This window comes from Pleurodeles waltl, chromosome 7, assembly GCF_031143425.1.
Source record: "Pleurodeles waltl isolate 20211129_DDA chromosome 7, aPleWal1.hap1.20221129, whole genome shotgun sequence".
NCBI lineage: Eukaryota > Metazoa > Chordata > Amphibia > Caudata > Salamandridae > Pleurodeles > Pleurodeles waltl.
In genome coordinates this window covers 937,790,145-937,810,556 of record NC_090446.1, presented here as the reverse complement: position 1 = coordinate 937,810,556, position 20,412 = coordinate 937,790,145, and the positions used below count along the sequence as shown (strand labels likewise).

Sequence of the window (20,412 nt, the reverse complement as noted above, 5' to 3'; positions counted from 1 at the left end):
TTCCATACCTCGCAAGAACTTCACTGTCTGTTCGGTTTGATTCCTAATTTCGCCCATATGTCTCCGAGTATAGACCAAACGTAGTGGTGGTGCCTGTCTGTTATCATTTTTATTCAGTGGCCAAAGCTATGCTAACTCCTTTGGGAGCTTAGGAATTCTACTGGGTATGACTTATAAAAAAAGGGGTTCACAACACAGACATCCTCAATGTTCAGTCTGTCATAGGGGCACTACAGAGATGTTTGAGTGAAACAGTGTGGTACACCCATTAACTCATCAAGAACAAGTATTCCATACGAAGACAAGAAAAGAAATGGAAGTGGAGCAATCTTTCAGATGACCTCACCTGACTTAAAACACTGAGGCTCCAACGCAGACCCCTCATCGCCACAACCAAAGTCACATACAAGACCACGGTCAATGAAGCAACCAACGGAATGGTGTCAAGCACAACATCAACTCACTTCCTGGCCCTGTAATTATTCTATCAGTCAACATATGCAATTCTATCACTCACTTCGCCTCTGAGAAGATGATCAAAATTAGATCCCGTATTGGCAGCACAACATGACCTTCTACATTGCCACCTTTCCATAATCACTCCTCCCTAAAATGGATTACCTTCAACCTGCCCTTTGGGTACTGAACTCTGTAACATTCTGCTCTCTCTCAAGGACACTCCCATGAACAGTAAATCCTGCATCATCCACTATCCATTCTCTGCAAGGAGATGCCCTCCCAGACTTCCTCAACGCTGTCAATGCCTACCTCAGCCAACAAACCTTGCTGTATGCTCTCAAGATGGGGCAGTTCTTTCACATGCTGAAGAAACTGAACTTAGATCCAGATGATATTGTCAACCTCCATTCAATCAACCGATCACCTTACATAGGACAAATAATTAACAAAAAGTAGTTTGCACCCAGGTAGGGCAGAGCATCAAGAATAAGAATGTATGTCGGAACAACGCATGCTGGAACAACGCATGCCTGAACAACGAGGTTGGAACAACGACAGGGTTGTTACCACTAATGCCTTTACCACGAATGCCTTAACAACAATTTTTCGTTGTAAGGACATTCCTGGTAAAGGCATTAGTGATAGGCATGCATGGTTCCAGCATGCGTCCCCCCTGGTCCCCTTACCCCCACCCCTAAAAATTACCGCGACCCCCCACCCTCTCCCCTAAAACCACACCAACCCCCCACCCTTGCCCCTAAAACTACCCCAACCCCCCACCTCGTCCCTAAAATTACTGCAACCCCCACCCTACCCCAAAACCTAAAACAACCCCAACCCCCACCCCATCCCTGAAAACTAAAGTACCCCAACCCCAACCCCTAAAACCTAAAACCACCCCGCCCCTAAAACTACCTGAGCCCCCAACCCTGCCCCTAAAACCTAACCCCGCAACCCCCCACCCCACCCCACCCCTAAAATTACCGACCCCCTACTCACCCCTAAAACCACCCCAAACCCCACACCTAAAACAACCCCAACCCCCACCCCATCCCTAAAACCTAAACTACCCCAACCCCACCCCTAAAACCTAAAACCACCCCATCACCCCCGCCCCTAAAATTACCCCGAGCCCCCCACCCCACCCCTAAAACCTAAAGCCCCCCCAAGCCCCCCACCCCACCCCTAAAATTACCCGACCCCCAACCCACCCCTAAAACCTAAAACCACCCCAACCCCCACCCCTAAAAACCTAAACCACCCCGACCCCACCCCCAAATACTAAAAATACCCAAACCCCCACCCCGCCCCTAAAACTAAAAATACCCCTCCCCAAACCTAAACCGCCCAACCCCCACCTCTAAAACTAAAAATACCCCGACCCCCCACCCTTGCCCCTAAAACTAAAAATACCCCTCCCTCCACCGTAAACCTAAACCGCCCAACGCCCCCTCCCCTCAAGCTAAAACCCCAACCCCCCACCCCCGCCCCTAAAACTAAAAATACCCCTCCCCAAACCTAAACTGCCCAACCCCCACCTCTAAAACAAAAAATACCCCGACCCCCCCCACCCTGGCCCTAAAACTAAAATCTCCAACCCCCCCACCCCGCCCCTAAAACTAATACCCCGACCCCCCACCCCTGCCCCTAAAACTAAAAATGCCCCTCACTCCCCCACCCCTAAACCGTCCCGATGCCCCCTCCCCTAAAACTAAAACCCCCGCACCCCCACCCCTAAAACTAAAAACTACCCCGACCCCCCACCCCCACCACTGCCCCTAAAACTAAAACCACAACCCCCGCCCCACTTACCTGTCCTCCTCAGCCGACTCCCTTGTTTTGTGCCTTAACCACGCATGTGCGTGGTTCAGCACATGCGTGGTTAAGGCACAAAACAACGAAGTCGTGGTTAACAAAAGTGTTGTTCCGCTTTCGTTGCTCACAACTTCGTTGTTCCGGAGTTGGCATTCAGGGCGTTTCCCCAAGAATAATATTCTACAAGAAAACTAATCTGGCTTCAAACCATGCTGCATCATGGCAACATCCACTCTTCTAGTAGGCAGTGATGCCCTGCAGACCAGTAACAGAAATGGCCCTTCCTTCCAGAATGACTTCTTCATAGACTTTGATACAGTTTATCATCAAGCATTGACCAGCACATGGGAAAAGCATGTGGAGTTCTTAGACTATCCTACCTCACCAACTTTTACCAACTCATACAGATAGGGATCACAAGATCCCAGAGATTATCTGTCTCCTGCGGCATACATCCACAAAACAGACATCACACACCAGCAGGAAGACACTATGGCACCAGCTTTCTCTTCTGAAGAAGCAAAACTCTTTCTCCTGGAAGACGATTGCTGTGCAACGGTTTAAAGTCTGATCATATCCAACCTGGATGAAGGCAATACTCTTCTTAACCACTTCCCAAAAAGCACTCTGGCACCTTTAAAAGGAGTCATCCCCACAGCAGCTCATCTAATAAAAGATCTAAATAACTTTTCAACAGGTCACAACACATTTCTCAAAGTATTTCTGAGTGGTTCAAACCCTACAGAGCCCAGCTGCAAATGAGCTGTAATTTATTTGTGCTTCCCTAAAGCAACACCAACACTGTCCACATCACAACTGAGGGCACACTTACTAATTAAGATTCATGACAAAATTGTACTTCTATTGCATCAGTGGGTTTGAGTCCAACATCACTTATTGTAATAGAATCTAATGTCCGGAGAACACGATGTTATGTATTCACAAAAAGATTTGTTATTTTTGCCTATACTTACAAAACCATCCATAACTCAGCCTCTGCCAACACGTTTCATTCCAATAATTCTCTGTATTCTTCATAGCAGTATACGCAACAGTTCAATTCGACTATGTAATCTATGATCATCAATGTGCATAGTACAACTAATGTTCATTGCCACTGTACTTGTGTTATCCTGTTCCTCTCTGCTTGTAACCATTTTTGATTGCTACTTAATATGCTCACAGATAACCCACCTCCATACATACATAGGTATCACCCTCTGACCCTAGGTGATCTCATTAATCATTTCCTCTCTTTAGGTATATAGATTAGATTTATCACAAATTCTTCCAATTTCATCAGACTTCCATCAAGGTAAAGCAATAAGTTCAATAAATCATGAACTTGGTAAGATTCTTCATTCACATATTTGAATTTAATTATCACTTCTTGGTTGTTTTACACAATTCATATATATCCTTGTGTAACAATAACGTTCTGGTCCTGAATGTATTTTGGGCCTCTCACCCTTCAGCACAGAGTACACATTTTCAAATATTTCCAAATGTTCTCCTGGAAATATGAAACAACCCCAAACAAAAGAATAAAAATAACATTCTTTAAAAAAAAACAATTTCCACTCATGATTTATGTTCAATCAATTTGAAATTGACTGTTATTAGCCTAGTGAAACTTCCTCAAATATACCTGTTCATATACTGTAAAATACTCATTACTGAACAGTTTTTTATACTGTATCCTAAATTTAATTGGGCTATCCAGTACTATTTCAGTGATGACTTGGTGGTGCGTGATGAACAATGCTAAATCTCTTCAGTGCATCTGTCTAATGTGGCTATGCTCATGACCCCGAATGCAACCATCCGACCGTCTCCATCTTTATCAAAAGATCTGGAAGTGTCTGCGCTTTAAATTGCTCTTCACTTTTAACCCGGAAATCTTCATCACTCGCAGCGATGTTATTTCCACATCACAGTAGTGGCCATGATGGAACTGCTCTCCTGTGCACTGAACTTATGTACACAAACATAGAAATGTTGTCTGTGTAAACTATGTTAACTACACATGTGTTTATAGTTAACAATCTAATTCTGCTATTGTAGAGTCTATAAACGTTACCCTACTTAATGATAAAACTAGTTCCCCACTTATTCATCCCATGTAAATTAATACTCGGGGGGAACTCATCTCTCCCATTTGTTAACTTGGCTCTACCTAACTAATTTAAGTGGTCCTCCATGTATTAGTGGCTCATATGTTATTCTGCTGGTGTATTTATACTTTTATCAACTGCATACTTTGGAGCATTGCCTCAGCTCTATCCCTGTTTCCCAATGGATAATGTCTCTATTTTGAATATCCTTAAATCTAGATCTAACTGATATACTGTATATTCAATGTTTGTAACATCACTGCATCTTTTCCTGAATTATAAGAAACAAGAATATTCCATTCAATCATTCCTTTCTTTAGGTATCAAACTGTCCAATCCGATCCAGTAGATCTCTTTTCAAAACAATTCTTTTTTTCATCTCATTTACTTCACTTTAATTATAACTTCAAAAATTGGTGAATTTCAATTGACTATTATTATGTTGGTATTCATTAAAACGAACAGCCACTGTTGATTTTTCATTCTTAGTGTGTATACTACTTTTGTGTTCTGTCAGTGCACTTTTGGGGATGTGTTATTTCTGTCCTCAATATTCTGTTGTTGCATCTGCCACAGTTATGACAAGGCTTTGTTCTTTTGTGTATTTTTGACGTTGTACCTGCAAATTTGTTTTGCGTTAATATATTTTTGATGTTTCTAGTGTACTAATATGGAAATAATGGTAACTCATCGAACACACCTTTGAAATCTCGTTTTGTTTGTAAAATCTCCCAGTACTTTAATATGATCCATTTGATATTTTTACTTTGTATTTTGAAACAAAAAACATCCTTTCCTGGTCATTCTGTATAATGCGAATTTGCTTTACCAACTCATTCCTTTCTTTGTTCTCAGTGCATTATTTTGCTTTATCAATGATCAAATTTGGGTAATCACAATCTTTAAACTGTGTGCACATGTTATTCGCTAATTCATACAATTGTTGTTTGGAAATTATTCTTTTAATCTCAACAACTGTGATTAGGACAAGTGTTTTTTAAGAAATGTTGATGCACACTTCTACAATTAAATACATTGTTCCTGTCCGTGTCCTTGGTGTAAATATCCATTTATGATCTTGTGTTTTCTAATATCACCTATACATCCAGAAATGAAATTTGTGCTTCACTGATGATATGTGCAATCACTCGTTTTTTTGTCAACATTATTGAGTTTCTCACTTACTTTCTTCAATGTTTTACTCTCTTCCTGCCATATTAAAAATAAATCATCAATAAATCGATGGTGTGTTATTACATTATTGCTCCATTCTTCACTCTCCAGAATATGGTCTTCCTCAAAGTTATTCATAAACCGATTTGCATAACTTGGCGGTTCCGAGCTTTTTATGGAAGCTCTGTTCAATTGTGAAAAAAAATATTTGCCTTGCCACACAAAATAACTGAGTGAAATTTTGTAATTCCAGAATAAATATCTTCTTTTCGTCTGCCACTGTTTCAGTTAATAGTGCCCATTCAATGGCCCCAATCCTGCATTGCGAGGAATTGTTGTATATAACAGCTTCATGTCTATTAAACATAACCATAAATCAGTTTTCCCCTGAAAATCTAAGCTGTCCGATTTCCAAAAAAAGTCTGTAGTATCATTAAATTATGAGTGACTGATTCGTACTCTGTTTTGTAACTGAGCATAAAGATATTTAACCACTAGTTCATAAACAGACCCCACTTCAGAAACTTTAGGTCTACATGGAGGGTTTGTAGGATATTTGAGCATTTTGGATAACATGTATTCTGTTATTATACCTGTTTTCACTGCTCTGTTCATAAGAGTTACCAATGCTCTTGAGAATTCATATGTGGGATAAGATTGCAATTTCATGTACATGTTTGAATCCATTACATGAGCATTCACTTTATCTGCGTAGAATGTGCTATTCATTACTACCGATGCTCTCTGTTTGCCAGCCATTTTAAATGTGATTGTCACATCCTTGGCTAATTTGTTTACAATTCCTACTTCTTTCTTTGTTAGATTTTGATATGGGTTTAATCTGATTTGTTGCTTTGAACCAATATCCTTCAATATCAATTGTTCAAGCAAGTTAAAGGTCTTTTAGCTCACAAGTGCCATAAACGTGCTTTTGGATTTAAACTCACTTTGTGATTCTGGAGATTTTTCTCTGTCTTTTTTAACAACATTTCCAAAACAGTGTTTCAAATGCAAATTTCTCATGAACTTGAATATTCCAATTCTTATTTTCAAATCCGAAGTGTTGTATGTTGGCACAAATGATGTTCCTTTCTGCAATGTTTTAGTTTCCAGGTTAGTGACTTTACGTTTTGAAATCATCTTTATCTGGCACTTACTGGACTCCTGAGTACCAATTCTTTGTCCCCTGTGTTCTTCGCCCCCTTCTGGTTTTTTGTTTGATGCTGGGCTGATTGACAAAATAGATTGACCCGATTTTCAAGTGGATGGATGCTCTTTTAAATCTGTAACTTTTGTCCACTATTTACTGACCCAGTGTTTGGCATTTTCTTTTTTACTTTGGTTGCTACTTGATGTCTCCTCATCCGATGTGGATGATTCTCCTCTTGATGGTTGCGTTAATGCTTTACTTTGTCTTTTTTATTGTAAATCTCTGCCCATTTGTACACTTCTCCCATTTTATAATCAATAGTGTGTCTTTTGAATTACATTATTCTCCTTTCATTAATCTTCTTTGCATATGTAGCCATTTGTATTTCTATCTTACAATGTGTTTTTCCAATAGTCTCCTTTAAGTTTCTGAATTTCTCCTTTCGTAATTCAATCTCTTGTGTTAATTCATTCAGTACCTTTGACAATTTTTCAATGATAAGTAATATAAAATCTAAAGAACATTTATTTCATATGGCGTACCAGCATTCAACAAATTTCTGATTGCTTTTACACAATGTTGGTTTCAACAAACTCCTTAAAGTTTTACTATATGCTACTGTATAGTAATAGCGTGAAGTCTCTGGTTGATTTCTTCTTTCCTTAACCAATTCAATGTCTGATGTTGCTCTCTAATGTTCCATGGGAGCTAACCACTCCTTTAGTTTCCTTAATTAAAGAATACTTTTAAGGGGGTTAATCTGTTGTAAAACAAAATATCTGAACTCTGTTTTGTGTCAAATTTTAAACAACGTTGTTCGTTTGGTGCTTGCAGGCTTTTGTCAGATTCAAAAGTTATACAACCAGTGTTGATTCCTGAGCAATCATGTTATTCTGTGCCTCTATGCTTTTAACCAATTTTTAGTTGGTACTTAATGTGCTCATGAGTGCTCACATGGGTATCACCCTCCAACCCCAGGTGATCTTATTAAACATATCAATCTGCACATACTTCTCTTTAGGTAGTGACTTACCCTTGATGCACTTCTTGGTTTGTGTTATTATACCTCCTGGCATTAAATCAACTCCGTTATTTGTGATTCATCACCACAATAATACCGCTCTGGTAATCCCCATTTCCCAGCCGTACACACATACAGAATGCTGATCTAAACACTTTTGAACACATTGCCATTCTGCTGGTAGACCTAGACTGGATGCCTCTTCATGCTCATAGCATCTAGAAGTCTAACTATATTCCATAAGGTTATCATTTGAACAGACTGTCCCACACCAACAGTCAGGACATCACCAGACTTGAACCAAAAGATTAAAAAAAAGAAAAATCAGGTTTTCTACATCTACATTCCCAAGAACTGAAACAGCATCCCCATAAAAATCATAACTGTTCTTACTCTCCTGCATGCTCAGGAAGAAATTGAAGACTCCCTTGGTACACTAGAATTCTCATATTTCATGTATTATTCTTTGCTTCCCATCTAGGTTTACACTATACAAATATATTCATGCATAAATAAGTTTTTAACACCTCCTTCTCACGGTACCAATATGGAGAAGGAGCACTGGCAACCAAGGCCCATATTCTGCGATAGCCGCACTGTACTTGCACCATAACGCAAGTTTAAGCAGGTGTGCCAGGCAAAAAAAAGAGCCAATGCTCCCAATTACAATCAATGCACTGCTCCCAGGGCAACTACAAACTCATGCCTGCCCTGAGGACAATGCATTCGTGAAGGACGGAGCAGCGTTGTGTCATTCACTGTGCAGGTCACTCCTGCTTGTACTTTGAAGGGGTATAGAAGATTCCTGCAGGTGGATGCAGTGAGTGACTACATACACCTGCAGGGAGATTGTCCCCCTCCACCTCAGCCACTGCACCTCCTGACGGCCTTTTTTACATTTGCACACACATCCATAAGGCCATGCCACGTCCCCATGCAAATAAGGGAACATCCCCTTGAGATAGCACTTGTGCAACTTGTGCAACGGCACTATCTCTATTACAGAAAGGGTGCCCAAGCATCTGCGGCCCTTTCTGTAATACAACTGTGGCCTGGGGGCACAGAAAAAGGCGCACACACCTGTTGTGCCTCTGGGGCACAGTATGTAGTGTGGCCACAGATACCATAATTCTGCACAATTTCTGGCAGAATTAGAGGCCCACAGGGTCAGAACTTTAAAGGGAAGCTATTTCAGGGGCTCCTCAGAGAGAAACTGAAAAGGTGATGCATGCAGGCGCTTTTAGAACTGGATGGGCCATGGCAGCTCCACAAAGCATATGGGATTTGTAACCTTCTGGCAACTAAAATCTACTCAATGGTTTCCTGAGTGTATGAATTGCTTCCCATTGAACTATTAGCATGACCAAAACCAGCGTACAACCTGCATTTTAGGAGTGCAAAACCAGAGTTGATTCACAATCCCAATGGCAAAAGGTTGGCAAACACCACATCCAAATGCAGGCCCACGGATGGGTGTAAAGCCTAAGTGTAGATTAGCAAAGAGATGCACAGGCTGGATTTACACACTCTCTGGAGAGCCCACAAGGTTTCAACTTGTCTTTGCAATTTCAAAGTCAATTGACACAGAGTTCACAAAATTACTAGAAGTGTTCATTATCTCCTGTGTGCCATCTTCGTGAGCAACTGGATATAAGAAATTATGTTGTAAGAAGGTCCCTCCTTAACGATCTGTGGGATTTGTAGACAGGATTTCTCTAATGTTCTTTGTTATATGATGTAATGATTTACTTTAAGGCCATTGGTTCCTTGTGTGTTCTTTCATGGAACTTTATCTGTGGTTGTTTGAACAGTGGGTCAGTTATTAGGATCTCCTGGGTCCTTTGTATTTGTTGTAGTGATTCTGCTGTATTACAATAAATATCTCTGTGAACAATTCAGCCTGGTGGATTATTCACAATACTACAAAACTGGCAACGGGCGGGTGACTACCTATTTTATCTTTGCAGTTTTGTTTAATTTCTACAGTTACCAGGTACTGTTTTATTTATATTTAAGGGCCCCTGGATCGTGTGTGCTACGCTTCACGCCATACTCCAGAATCTATTTATTGTTTTCTGAGATTTAAAAGCCTTTCTTGGAGACATGAGGCAATATCTGTGAGGGCATGGTGCATGAAGGTAGTTGCGGGCAGAATTGTTGTGTGACCATGGCGTGTGAAGGCAGCTGCAGCCAATGCAGCTGCTCAGTGGTGTACTACGAGCGCACGCTCACAAACTCCTTTCTTGGGGGCTCCAATGAGTTCCAGCGTCATCGTGTGTCTGTTTCGCCACAGTACATTCACAGCGGTGGCTCATCAGACACACGACAGTCAGTGCGTGCTTCGAATGGATTTGTAATTAAAATAAAACAAGAAAGGGTTGTGAATCCTACCTCCGGAGTGATTGCTCTGTATCTTCTGATTGGCTGCATCAGTTTCATTTCCATTCAGAGAACGTCCCCGGGACTGAGCCCGCAACGCCACCTGGTGATCATAGTGATCAGCACAATGTAAATAATTTTGCTCGTGGTTAACTGAGTCTGCGGTGCTATCTGTTGGTCACAAATTACAGTGATCAGCACAGTATAAATTTATATTTGCATGTTGTTTCTTCATTTTTGCTCATTTAGCAGTGAATGCACGCTCTATCATTGCAAATGTATTATTGACATGAACTTGCTGTAACAACTTTTTTCCTTTTTCTTCTCTTTCTTATATATGTTACTATTTTGCTTCATTTTACAACAGAACATATAACTATTAACAGTTATGCAATCTGTTCATTAAGATTCTTCACTAAAAAAACTCTAAACTGTTAGGGTTGGAGAACTCGCAGTCATGCTTCCATTTTCTTACGATAATGGCATTACTCCTAGTCCTACTCCCTCGCCTTCCTTTTAACCAATGAGGCCTCCTGCCTCCCCCTAGACCCTCCCTTCCCCTTTCAAAAACCCCCCCCACCCTTATCCCCTCCTGTACAAAAACCAAGCCCAAGCCGCAACTCGGACAGTCCGTACCGGGAGGGTGGGAGGGAACGGAAAAGGAAGGCGAGGGAGTAGGACTAGGAGTAATGCCATTATCGTAAGAAAATGGAAGCATTACCTCCCGTCCCTCCCTCGCCTTCCTTTTAACCAATGAGACATAGCAAGAAAAACACACAGGAGACGGACATCGAGTTGCAAGACCCTTAGTTAATATCCTGCACCAAGAACATCCCAAACATTATCTCATAGAGGATAAGACCCGGTGACCAAACACCGACTCCAAACCACCCAAGTCCGATAGCCTATAATGACGCACAAACGCCGAAGGAGAAGCCCAAGTGGCGGCCCTGCAAATCTCCACCACTGAAGTCCCCTGAAGCTCTGCCACCGTCGCCGCCATGCCTCTGGAAGACCTCCCCTGAATCCCTAGAGGAGGAACCACCTCTTTCAAGGAATAGGCTAACAGAATCAAAGATCGAACCCACCGACTCAAGGAAGCCGTGGAAGGTTTCTCACCTTAGCGCGCCGGACCAAAAGTAACAAACAGTGAATCCCCTGTACGAAAAGGAGCCACCACCCGCAGATACTCCAACAAAACCCTACGTACATCCAACAAATGCAAACGGACCTCCTCCCCAGATGAGGGATCCGGACAAAATGAAGGAAGGATGACCGCCTGCCTGGAATGGAACGAAGAATTGACTTTTGGAATAAAGGAAGGCACCGGAACCAGAACCACCCTATCGGGAAAAATCTTACAAAAAGGAAAGGAACATGCCAATGCCCCCAATTCCCCCAACCGACGAGCCGAAGTAATGGCGACCAAAAAGAACGTCTTCAAAGATAGACGTCGCAAATCATAGTCCCCCAATGGGTCAAAAGGGGCCCCCGTCAACACATCCAAAACCAAGGACAGATCCCATGAGGGAAAAGAACGTACCGGGCGAGGAAATAAATTAATAAGCCCCTGAAAAAATCCAGGCATCAATCGCCCTTCAACTTGAAGATTACGCCATGGTCCCTAAATGCCTGAATAGCCGCCCACTGTACCCGAAGAGAAGCCACTGACAACCCTAAACGAGCACCGTCCTGCAGGAACTGCATCACCTCAAAGAGAGAAGCGCAGGAAGGATCCAACTCACGACTTAAGCCCCAAGACGAAAACACCTTCCACTGTCTACCATAAGAAAGTAAAGTTGAACGTCTCCATGAAGCCAGCAAGGTAGAACTCAAAGCCACTGGCACCTAACAGAAACGCCCTGAATAGTTGAAACGGAGGGAACGCATATAAAAGGCCCTGCGGCCAAGGACATGACATCCCGTCCACCTCCCATGCTTGGGGACACCGAAACCGGGAGCAGAAGCACTCCACTATCGCATTCTCTACTGACGCAAACACATCCAGCACTGGAAGACCCCAAAGCCGAACCAGATGCCGAAACAGAGACCTCCGGAGAGAGAAAAGTTGAGAGGAAGGAATCACTCTGCTCAGTAGATCCGCCCGAACATTTACCACTCTCGCCGAATGACATAAGCCTCGGCCACTAAGTCGTCTGTGCGAACCAGAACCGCCAACCCCCTCAGGGAATCCTGGAAATGGACCCGAGCCAGGAATATAGCCCGCAATTCTCGCCAATTAGATGACCGACTCGCCTCCCGAGGGGACCAAAACCCCCGAATCTGAGCTGACCCCATCCATGCCCCCCAACCGGAGAGGCTGGCATCCGTCGTCACCACCACGGGTCTCAGAGGTGACAAAGACACCCCTACCCTCAGGTGGTCTGCATCCAACCACCATTGCAACTCTCTGTGAATCAATCCGGACCCTGGAACCCCGTCCTTCAGAGAACCGGACCCTGGATCCCACCTACTCAAGAACCACGTCATCAAGCACAGGGGATGGAAACGTGCACAAGAACCCAAAATATCACTGACGCCAAATGTGCAGTCGCAACCATAGAAGAGCTCGGGGAGCAGACAGTAACCATACCTTCTTTACCAAAGCCTGGAGAGCATCCAACCTCTTTTCGGACACAGTCACCAACCCTGGAATAGGCTGAAACCGAGCCCCTAGAAAAACCAGATCTTGGGACGGCACAAAGTCTGATTACACCCAATTGATCAAAAACCCGTGTTATTGCAGGACCCCCAGAACTTGGGCCACCTGCCTCTGCAAAAGGTCTCGTGAATGGGCATGAATCAAAATGTCGACTAGATAAGGGTGCAGAAACACCCCTTCTGAATGAAGCAAAGCCACTAGAGGAGCCAGCATATTCCTGAAAATTCGGGGAGAAGATTTCAGACCGAAAGGCAGAACGCAAAACTGGAAATGATCCTGCCCCACAGCAAACCTCAGGAACTTTTGAGAGGACCATGCCCCCGGTACGTGTGGGTAAGCATCCGGCAGATCCAGTGACACCAGAAAATCCCCTTGCCTGACCAATGGAAAAATAGTCCGAATGGACAGCATGCGGAAATGCACTGTCCTGATCCAGGTATTCACCTCCTTCAGATTGAGCACCGGTTGAAAATCCCCCTGAAACTTTCCGCACAAGAAACAAGACCGCATAAGTGCCCTGACCTCGGTCGTCTAGCGGAACATGGGAAATGGCCTCCATGACCAGTAAGTCCCGCACTCCGTCCAATAATGCTCCACTCCAAGACCCCTCTGAAGGCAGAGGTGTGGGATGCACCCCGGAATCTGGAGGAACCGCCACAAAATCTATGACATAACCATTGGTCACCATGTCTAGTACCCAATGATCGGTTACACTGTCCTCCCAAGCTGAAAGAAAGTGACACAGTCATCCCCCAACCGGCCCTCTGCCAGGCCCACAGCGAATGCCAGGACCCCTTCTTGAAACCACCCCGGGTCTCAGGAGTAGACTTCTTAGGTGAAAAACGCGGATGAAAACGCCGTCTCCTAAACGAAAAGGATTTAGCAACCCTAGTAGGAGAAGATCTGGAATGCTTCTTCCACCCTTTACCCGAAGAAGAAACCCCTTTATAAGGTAAGGCATGCTTCCGCTCCTTAAACGCCTTGGAAAGTATGGATGGTAATAGTTCTCCAAACAAGTTACAACCCTCAAACGGCAGTCTCAACAAGGCCGCCGTTTCCCCTGGATCAGCCTTCCATGAACGCAACCAGAGGGACCTACGAGCCCCAATCAAAGACCCAGATGCCAGAGCCGAAGTACGGACTATATCTGAAGACACATCCGCCAATAATCTGGCCAGCTGTTCCATACCAGCCAGGAGCTCCGAACACTCCGCCCCTTCCTGTACAGCCACCGCCAGTTTATCAAAGCCTTGAACCAATGATTGTGACGCATAAGCAGAATAAATCCCTGCCTTCAGCGCCAGATTCTCCGCCGCAAAAGCCCTCTTAAGACCTGAATCCACTTTACGGTCTGTGGCATACGTAGGCACACAATCCTCCGGATTGACTGCCGTTTTGCCAATTAGAGTAGCCAGAATAGAGTCCAGGCGTATTGAAGGAGGAAAAACCCCCTCACCCTCAAGTAAGTAAAGTTTCTGAAGGAATCGTGGAACCTGAGCCTTCTCCACATCCTTCCACTCACGAAACACCATATCCTTCACAGGTCCCTGGAAAGGCATGGCAAACATAAAAGGCGTCTGATATTTGAGGAAATAAATGAGACTCTGAGTTTGTAGGTTGAAACACAGGGAAACCTAAACTGTCCCGAACATGTGTCATCACTTCCCACATTACCTCTTCTGGAAACCTATTTCCCCCCAGATGACGTTGATGGGGCCTCATCCTCACTCTCCGATGAGGATTTCCTTGCCGCTACCGATGAGTGCGCACGCTTAGACTGATCAGTCCTGGCCACGCCAGCTTGCAGTGCCCTGGTGACAGCCATTTCACCCATATCCTGCACTTCCTCACTAGACATGAGGGGAGTACCCCTGCCAGGTACCTGTGGGTTCTCAGGAAGAGCAATGCTACCCTCCCCTCCCACCTCCGAGGAGGAAGAAGAGACAACCACGTCTCTTTGCTGGAGCTTTAGGCATGGTAACCAAAATAACACTGCCTTTCATTCCAAAACACTACCCTACATATAGGACCCTGGTCCTCCCTAACAGGGCTCCACCAAACCCTAAAAAAGGTCACAATCCTTGTAAAAATCCAAAAAACCACGGGCAGAACGCCCGTCCTACCTGACCAGCATCCAAAAATTGAAGTTCCTCGGTCCTCGCGGCTCCGCGGCGCGGAAACCCGGAAACTAACGCCCCAGCCACAGAGGGCCGGCTGACCCCGTCAGCCGGCCCCCAGTACACGCCTCTCGAGCAGCCATGCCGTTCGCTCAAGACGTGACCCAGCCGTAGCACTCCTCGCGGAGCACCGCGTCCCGAGGAGTGCCTCCATCGACGACCTCCAGGCCCCGCCGTGCAGGTAAGAAAGGGAAAGAAAACCGTCTAGCGTGGGCTAGACAAAAGAACAGGCAGGAGGGGATAAGGGTGGGGGGGGGGTTTGAAAGGGGAAGGGAGGGTCTAGGGGGGAGGCAGGAGGCCTCATTGGTTAAAAGGAAGGCGAGGGAGGGACGGGAGGTAATGTGTGACAAAGATTGATTCACAAAATAATCCGCATACTAATCAGTTACAACTGCAAGTTTCTACTTTCAGTGCAAGGAGGTGATGAGGGTCTTATCAGGGGCGAATACACCCATGTGTTATAGATGTAAATCCTCATTTCATTTATGTAATTTCACGAATTGTACTGCCACAACACAAGAATGCTGGATGTGTAAGAAAATGGGTCATTTCGGGAAAGTCTACACAGGAGGTAAATGCATAGGAATCACAATTTTTCAAAACCAGGCTTTGGATGTTGTGGTTGATATTGACAAGAAAGAGGAAGATCTAGTTCTTTCAGTAGCTTGCCTTGACATTGGCTGTGTGAATAGTAATACAAATACAGAGATCTACATATCCCGATTTTGATTGATGGTATTCATATTCCATCATTACTAGACTCTGGACCAAAAATAATACTTTCCATTAAAAAATACAATTAATATTGGTCGGACAAAGGTTTATTACTTCCGGATGTTATTATCACTGCATTTGAAGGTTGCAGGATCGATTTAGTAGGATATTTTGCGGTGGATAATGCCTTTGAAACCAAGACCATCAGAAGGAAAGTCTATGTAGTTCATAAAGACATTAATGTTTTGGGTAGGTGGCACCAAGCTGATTTTGATTTATTGATTACACCAGGTCACAAGGATCCTGTTACTCCTATCAATTCTGCCACTGAAAGAAAATAGTGGAAAGATTCAAAGGGGTTTTTCAAGATAAAGTAGGCAAGATTAAGAATTTTGTTCACACCACCAAAGTCAAGGAGGATATTGTTCCAGTCAAACACAAATTGTGCAATGTTCCTTATAGTTTAAGAAAATAATTATTGTCAATTTTAAAGAAAATGCAGGATGTTGAGGTAATTGAACATGTAGATGCAAGTTTATGGCTTTCAGCTGGCGTGCTAGCTAAAAAGAGGGCCTGTGAACTGCACATTTGTGTTCACTTAGACTCACTTAAAAATGCAATTTGGTGGAAAACTTTCCTCTTCCACGCATTGAAGATTTGATTAATACTGTAGGTCAGTCCAAATGGTTTTTTAAATGGGGCCTTAGAGTGACTTGCTATCGGGTTGTTCTGGATGAATAGTCGTGGCACCTTACGGTCTACATCACTCCTGATGGTGTATTCCAGTTTTGTTGCATGATGTTTGGGCAGGACTCAGCTGCATCTGTATTTGAAAAGGTCATGACGAGAATGTTTTAAAACATGTCAAATGTGGCAATATTCCAAGCTGATATATTGATATTTGCAGATACAAAAGAGGAGCATGACAAGTGTGTTGCAAAAGGTTTGTGCATTTTCTCGGTTAATGGAGTTACTATCAGAGAAGACAAATGTGTCTTTGGAGTAAATAAAATAGAATATTTAGGGCATGTCTTGATTTCCAAGGGAGTTAAGCCTAAACCCAGTATTGTAGATGGCATCGTGAATCCTCCACATCCCACTGATAAGGAACAGCTCAGGTCTTTTCTAGGGCCTTGTGAATTTTATGCAAAATGTATATAGAATTTCACTGATATTACTGAATGTTTCAGGAAACTACTAAAAAAAATTGGAGTTTGAATGGTCTGTACTTGTCAGCAAAGCTTTGACTGTATTACGCAAAATGTTTTTTCTGCTCCCTCACTACAGCCTTACGTTGAAGGGTGTGAAATTTTCATGACCATAGATGCTATTGCATATGGATTGGGGGCTGTTTTGTCTCAGGTAAAGGATGGTAAAGAGGTCCCTGTAGGGTTTGCATCTAGAAGAATGAAAGATGAGGAGACAAGATATCCTGTCATAGAAAAATAAATGTTGGCATGTGTAGGAAAGTACCAGCTTGCCTGGCATGTTACCCCCATATTTCACTGTATGTATGTTGTTTTAGTCCTTGTGTCACTGGGACCCTGCTGGGCAGGGCCCCAGTGCTCATAGTATGTGCCCTGTATGTGTTCCCTGTGTGGTGCCTAACTGTATCACTGAGGCTCTGCTAACCAGAACCTCAGTGTTTATGCTCTCTCTGCTTTCTAAATTTGTCACTGCAAGCTAGTGACTAAATTTACCAATTCACATTGGCACCCTGGTACACCCATATAATTCCCTTGTATATGGTACTGAGGTAGCCAGGGTATTGGGGTTCCAGGAGATCCCCATGGGCTGCAGCATTTCTTTTGCCAACCATAGGGAGCTCAGACAATTCTTACACAGGCCTACCACTGCAGCCTGCGTGAAATAACGTCCACGTTATTTCACAGCCATTTTACACTGCACATAAGTAACTTATAAGTCACCTCTATGTCTAACCTTCACTTAGTGAAGGTTGGGTGCAAAGTTACTTAGTGTGTGGGTACCCTGGCACAAGCCAAAGTGCCCCCACATCATTCAGGGCCAATTCCACGGACTTTATGAGTGCGGGGACACCATTACACACCTGCACTATACATAGGTCACTACCTATGTATAGCGTCACAATGGTAACTCCGAACATGGCCATGTAACATGTCTAAGATCATGGAATTGTCCCCCCAATACCATTTTGGTATTGGGGGGACAATTCCATGATCGCCCGGGTCTCTAGCACAGAACCCGGGTACTGCCAAACTGCCTTTCCGGGGTTTCCACTGCAGCTGCTGTCAACCCCTCAGACAGGTTTCTGCCCTCCTGAGGTCCAGGCAGCCCTGGCCCAGGAAGGCAGAACAAAGGATTTCCTCAGAGAGAGGGTGTTACACCCTCTCCCTTTGGAAATAGGTGTGAAGGGCTGGGGAGGAGTAGCCTCCCCCAGCCTCTGGAAATGCTTTGAGGGGCACAGATGGTGCCCATCTCTGCATAAGCCAGTCTACACCGGTTCAGGGATCCCCCAGCCCTGCTCTGGCACGAAACTGGGCAAAGGAAAGGGGAGTGACCACTCCCCTGACCAGTACCTCCCAGGGGAGGTGCCCAGAGCTCCTCCTGTGTGCCCCAGACCTCTGCCATCTTGGAAACAGAGGTGCTGGGGGCACACTGGACTGCTATGAGTGGCCAGTGCCAGCAGGTGACGTCAGAGACTCCTTCTGATAGGCTCTTACCTTTCTTGGTAGCCAATCCTCCTTTCTTGGTAAACAAACCTCCTTTTCTGGCTATTTAGGGTCTCTGCTTTGGTGAATTCTTCAGATAACGAATGCAAGAGCTCACCAGAGTTCCTCTGCATCTCCCTCTTTGACTTCTACCAAGGATCCACCGCTGACTGCTCCAGGACGCCTGCAAAACCGCAACAAAGTAGCAAGATGACTACCAGCAACATTGTAGCGCCTAATCCTGCTGGCTTTCTCGACTGTTTCCAGGTGGTGCATGCTCTGGGGGTAGCCTGCCTTCACTCTGCACCAGAAGCTCCGAAGAAATCTCCTGTGGGTCGTCAGAATCTTCCCCCTGCTAAGGCAGGCACCAAAAGACTGCATCACTGGTCCTCTGGGTCCCCTCTCATCTTGACGAGCGTGGTCCCTGGAACACAGGAACTCTACCCAAGTGACTCCTACAGTCCAGTGGCCCTTCAGTCCAAGTTTGGTGGAGGTAAGTCCTTGCCTCCCCACGCTAGACTGCAGACCTGTGTAGCACGTGATTTGCAGCTGCTCCAGCTTCTGTGCACTCTTCCAGGATTTGCTTTGTACACAGCCTAGCCTGGGTCCCCAGCACTCCGTCCTGCAGTGTTTAACCCACTGAGTTGGCCTCCGACATCGTGGGACCCTCTTTTTTTAACTCTGCACGGACTCCAGTTCACAAATCTTCCAAGTGCCTGTTCAGGTACTTCTGCAGGAGCTGACTGCTTCTGTGAGGGCTCTCTGCATTGCTGAGCGCCCCCTCTGTCTCCTCCTGCAAGTGGTGACATCCTGGCCCTTCCTGGCCTCAGCAGTACCCAAAAACCTTTACCGCAACCCTTGCAGCTAGCAAGGCTTGTTTGCGGTATTTCTGTGCGGGAACACTTCTACAAGCTCCATCGCAGCTTGGGACATCTTCCCTCCAAAGGAGAAGTTCCTAGTCCTCTTCTTTCTTGCAGAATTCCAAGCTTCTTCCATACGGAGGCAGCTTCCTTGCACCTTCATCCGGGGTTTCCTGGGCTCCTGCCCCCCCTGGACACTGTCTCGACTATTGGACTTGGTCCCCTTGCCTTGCAGGTCCTCAGGTCTGGAAATCCATTGTCAGTGCACTGCTGGTGTTTGTTGTTCTTGCAGAATGCCCCTATCACAACTATTGTGCTCTCTTGGGGTAGTAGGTGTACTTTACCCCTACTTTTCAGGGCCTTGGGGTGGGGTATCTTGGACACCCTGACTGTTTTCTCACAGTCCCAGCGACCCTCTACAAGCTCCCATAGGTCTGGGGTCCATTCGTGATTCGCATTCCACTTTTGGAGTATATGGTTTGTGTTGCCCCATACCTATGCTTGCCTATTGCAACCTATTGTAATTCTACACTGTTTGCATTACTTTTCTGACTCTTACTTACCTATTTGTGGTTTGTGTGCATATAACTTGTGTATATTACTTACCTTCTTACTGAGGGTACTCACTGAGATATTTGTGGCATATTGTCATAAAAATAAAGTACCTTTATTTTTAGTAACTCTGTGTATTGTGTTTTCTTATGATATTGTGCATATGATATAAGTGGTATAGTAGGAGCTTTGCATGTCTCCTAGTTCAGCCTAAGCTGCTTTGCCATAGCTACCTTCTATCAGCCTAAGCTGCTAGAAACACCTCTATTCTACTAATAAGGGATAACTGGACCTGGCACAAGGTGTAAGTACCTTTGGTACCCTCTACAAGCCAGGCCAGCCTCCTACAGCATGCATCTGGGGTGTCGAGAAATTCAAGCCATATCTCTGGGGTAGAAAAAGTTTGCTTGAGAACAGATCACAGACCTCTAGTTGGCATCTTATCAGGAAACATGATTAAGAGAGCCGCTGCCATATTGGCTAGATTGTCAACAAAATTATTGGAGTTTAAATTTAAAGTAATTCACACTGCAGGAGGAAGAAATGTTAGAGCACACTTTCTGTCTCGGTTACCTGTGGAAGGAGAGTTGTGCAAGGAGGAGGTACTCGAAGAAATTGAGGAATGTATCTTTCCTAAAATCAGAGA

The 20,412-nt window shown here is 44.6% G+C and overlaps 1 protein-coding gene across 1 annotated transcript in view; it reads left to right on the top strand.

Annotated features, from left to right (window-relative positions):
• The window catches only part of LOC138246987 (hepatitis A virus cellular receptor 1 homolog), a 178,489-nt gene extending 170,144 nt beyond the window's left edge, over positions 1 to 8,345 (top strand). Inside the window, exon 5 of the mRNA XM_069201736.1 lies at positions 8,214 to 8,345. Coding sequence (XP_069057837.1) covers positions 8,214 to 8,345 — 132 coding nt within the window. The remainder of the gene's footprint in view (positions 1 to 8,213) is intronic.
• Positions 8,346 to 20,412: the final 12,067 nt, after the last annotated feature.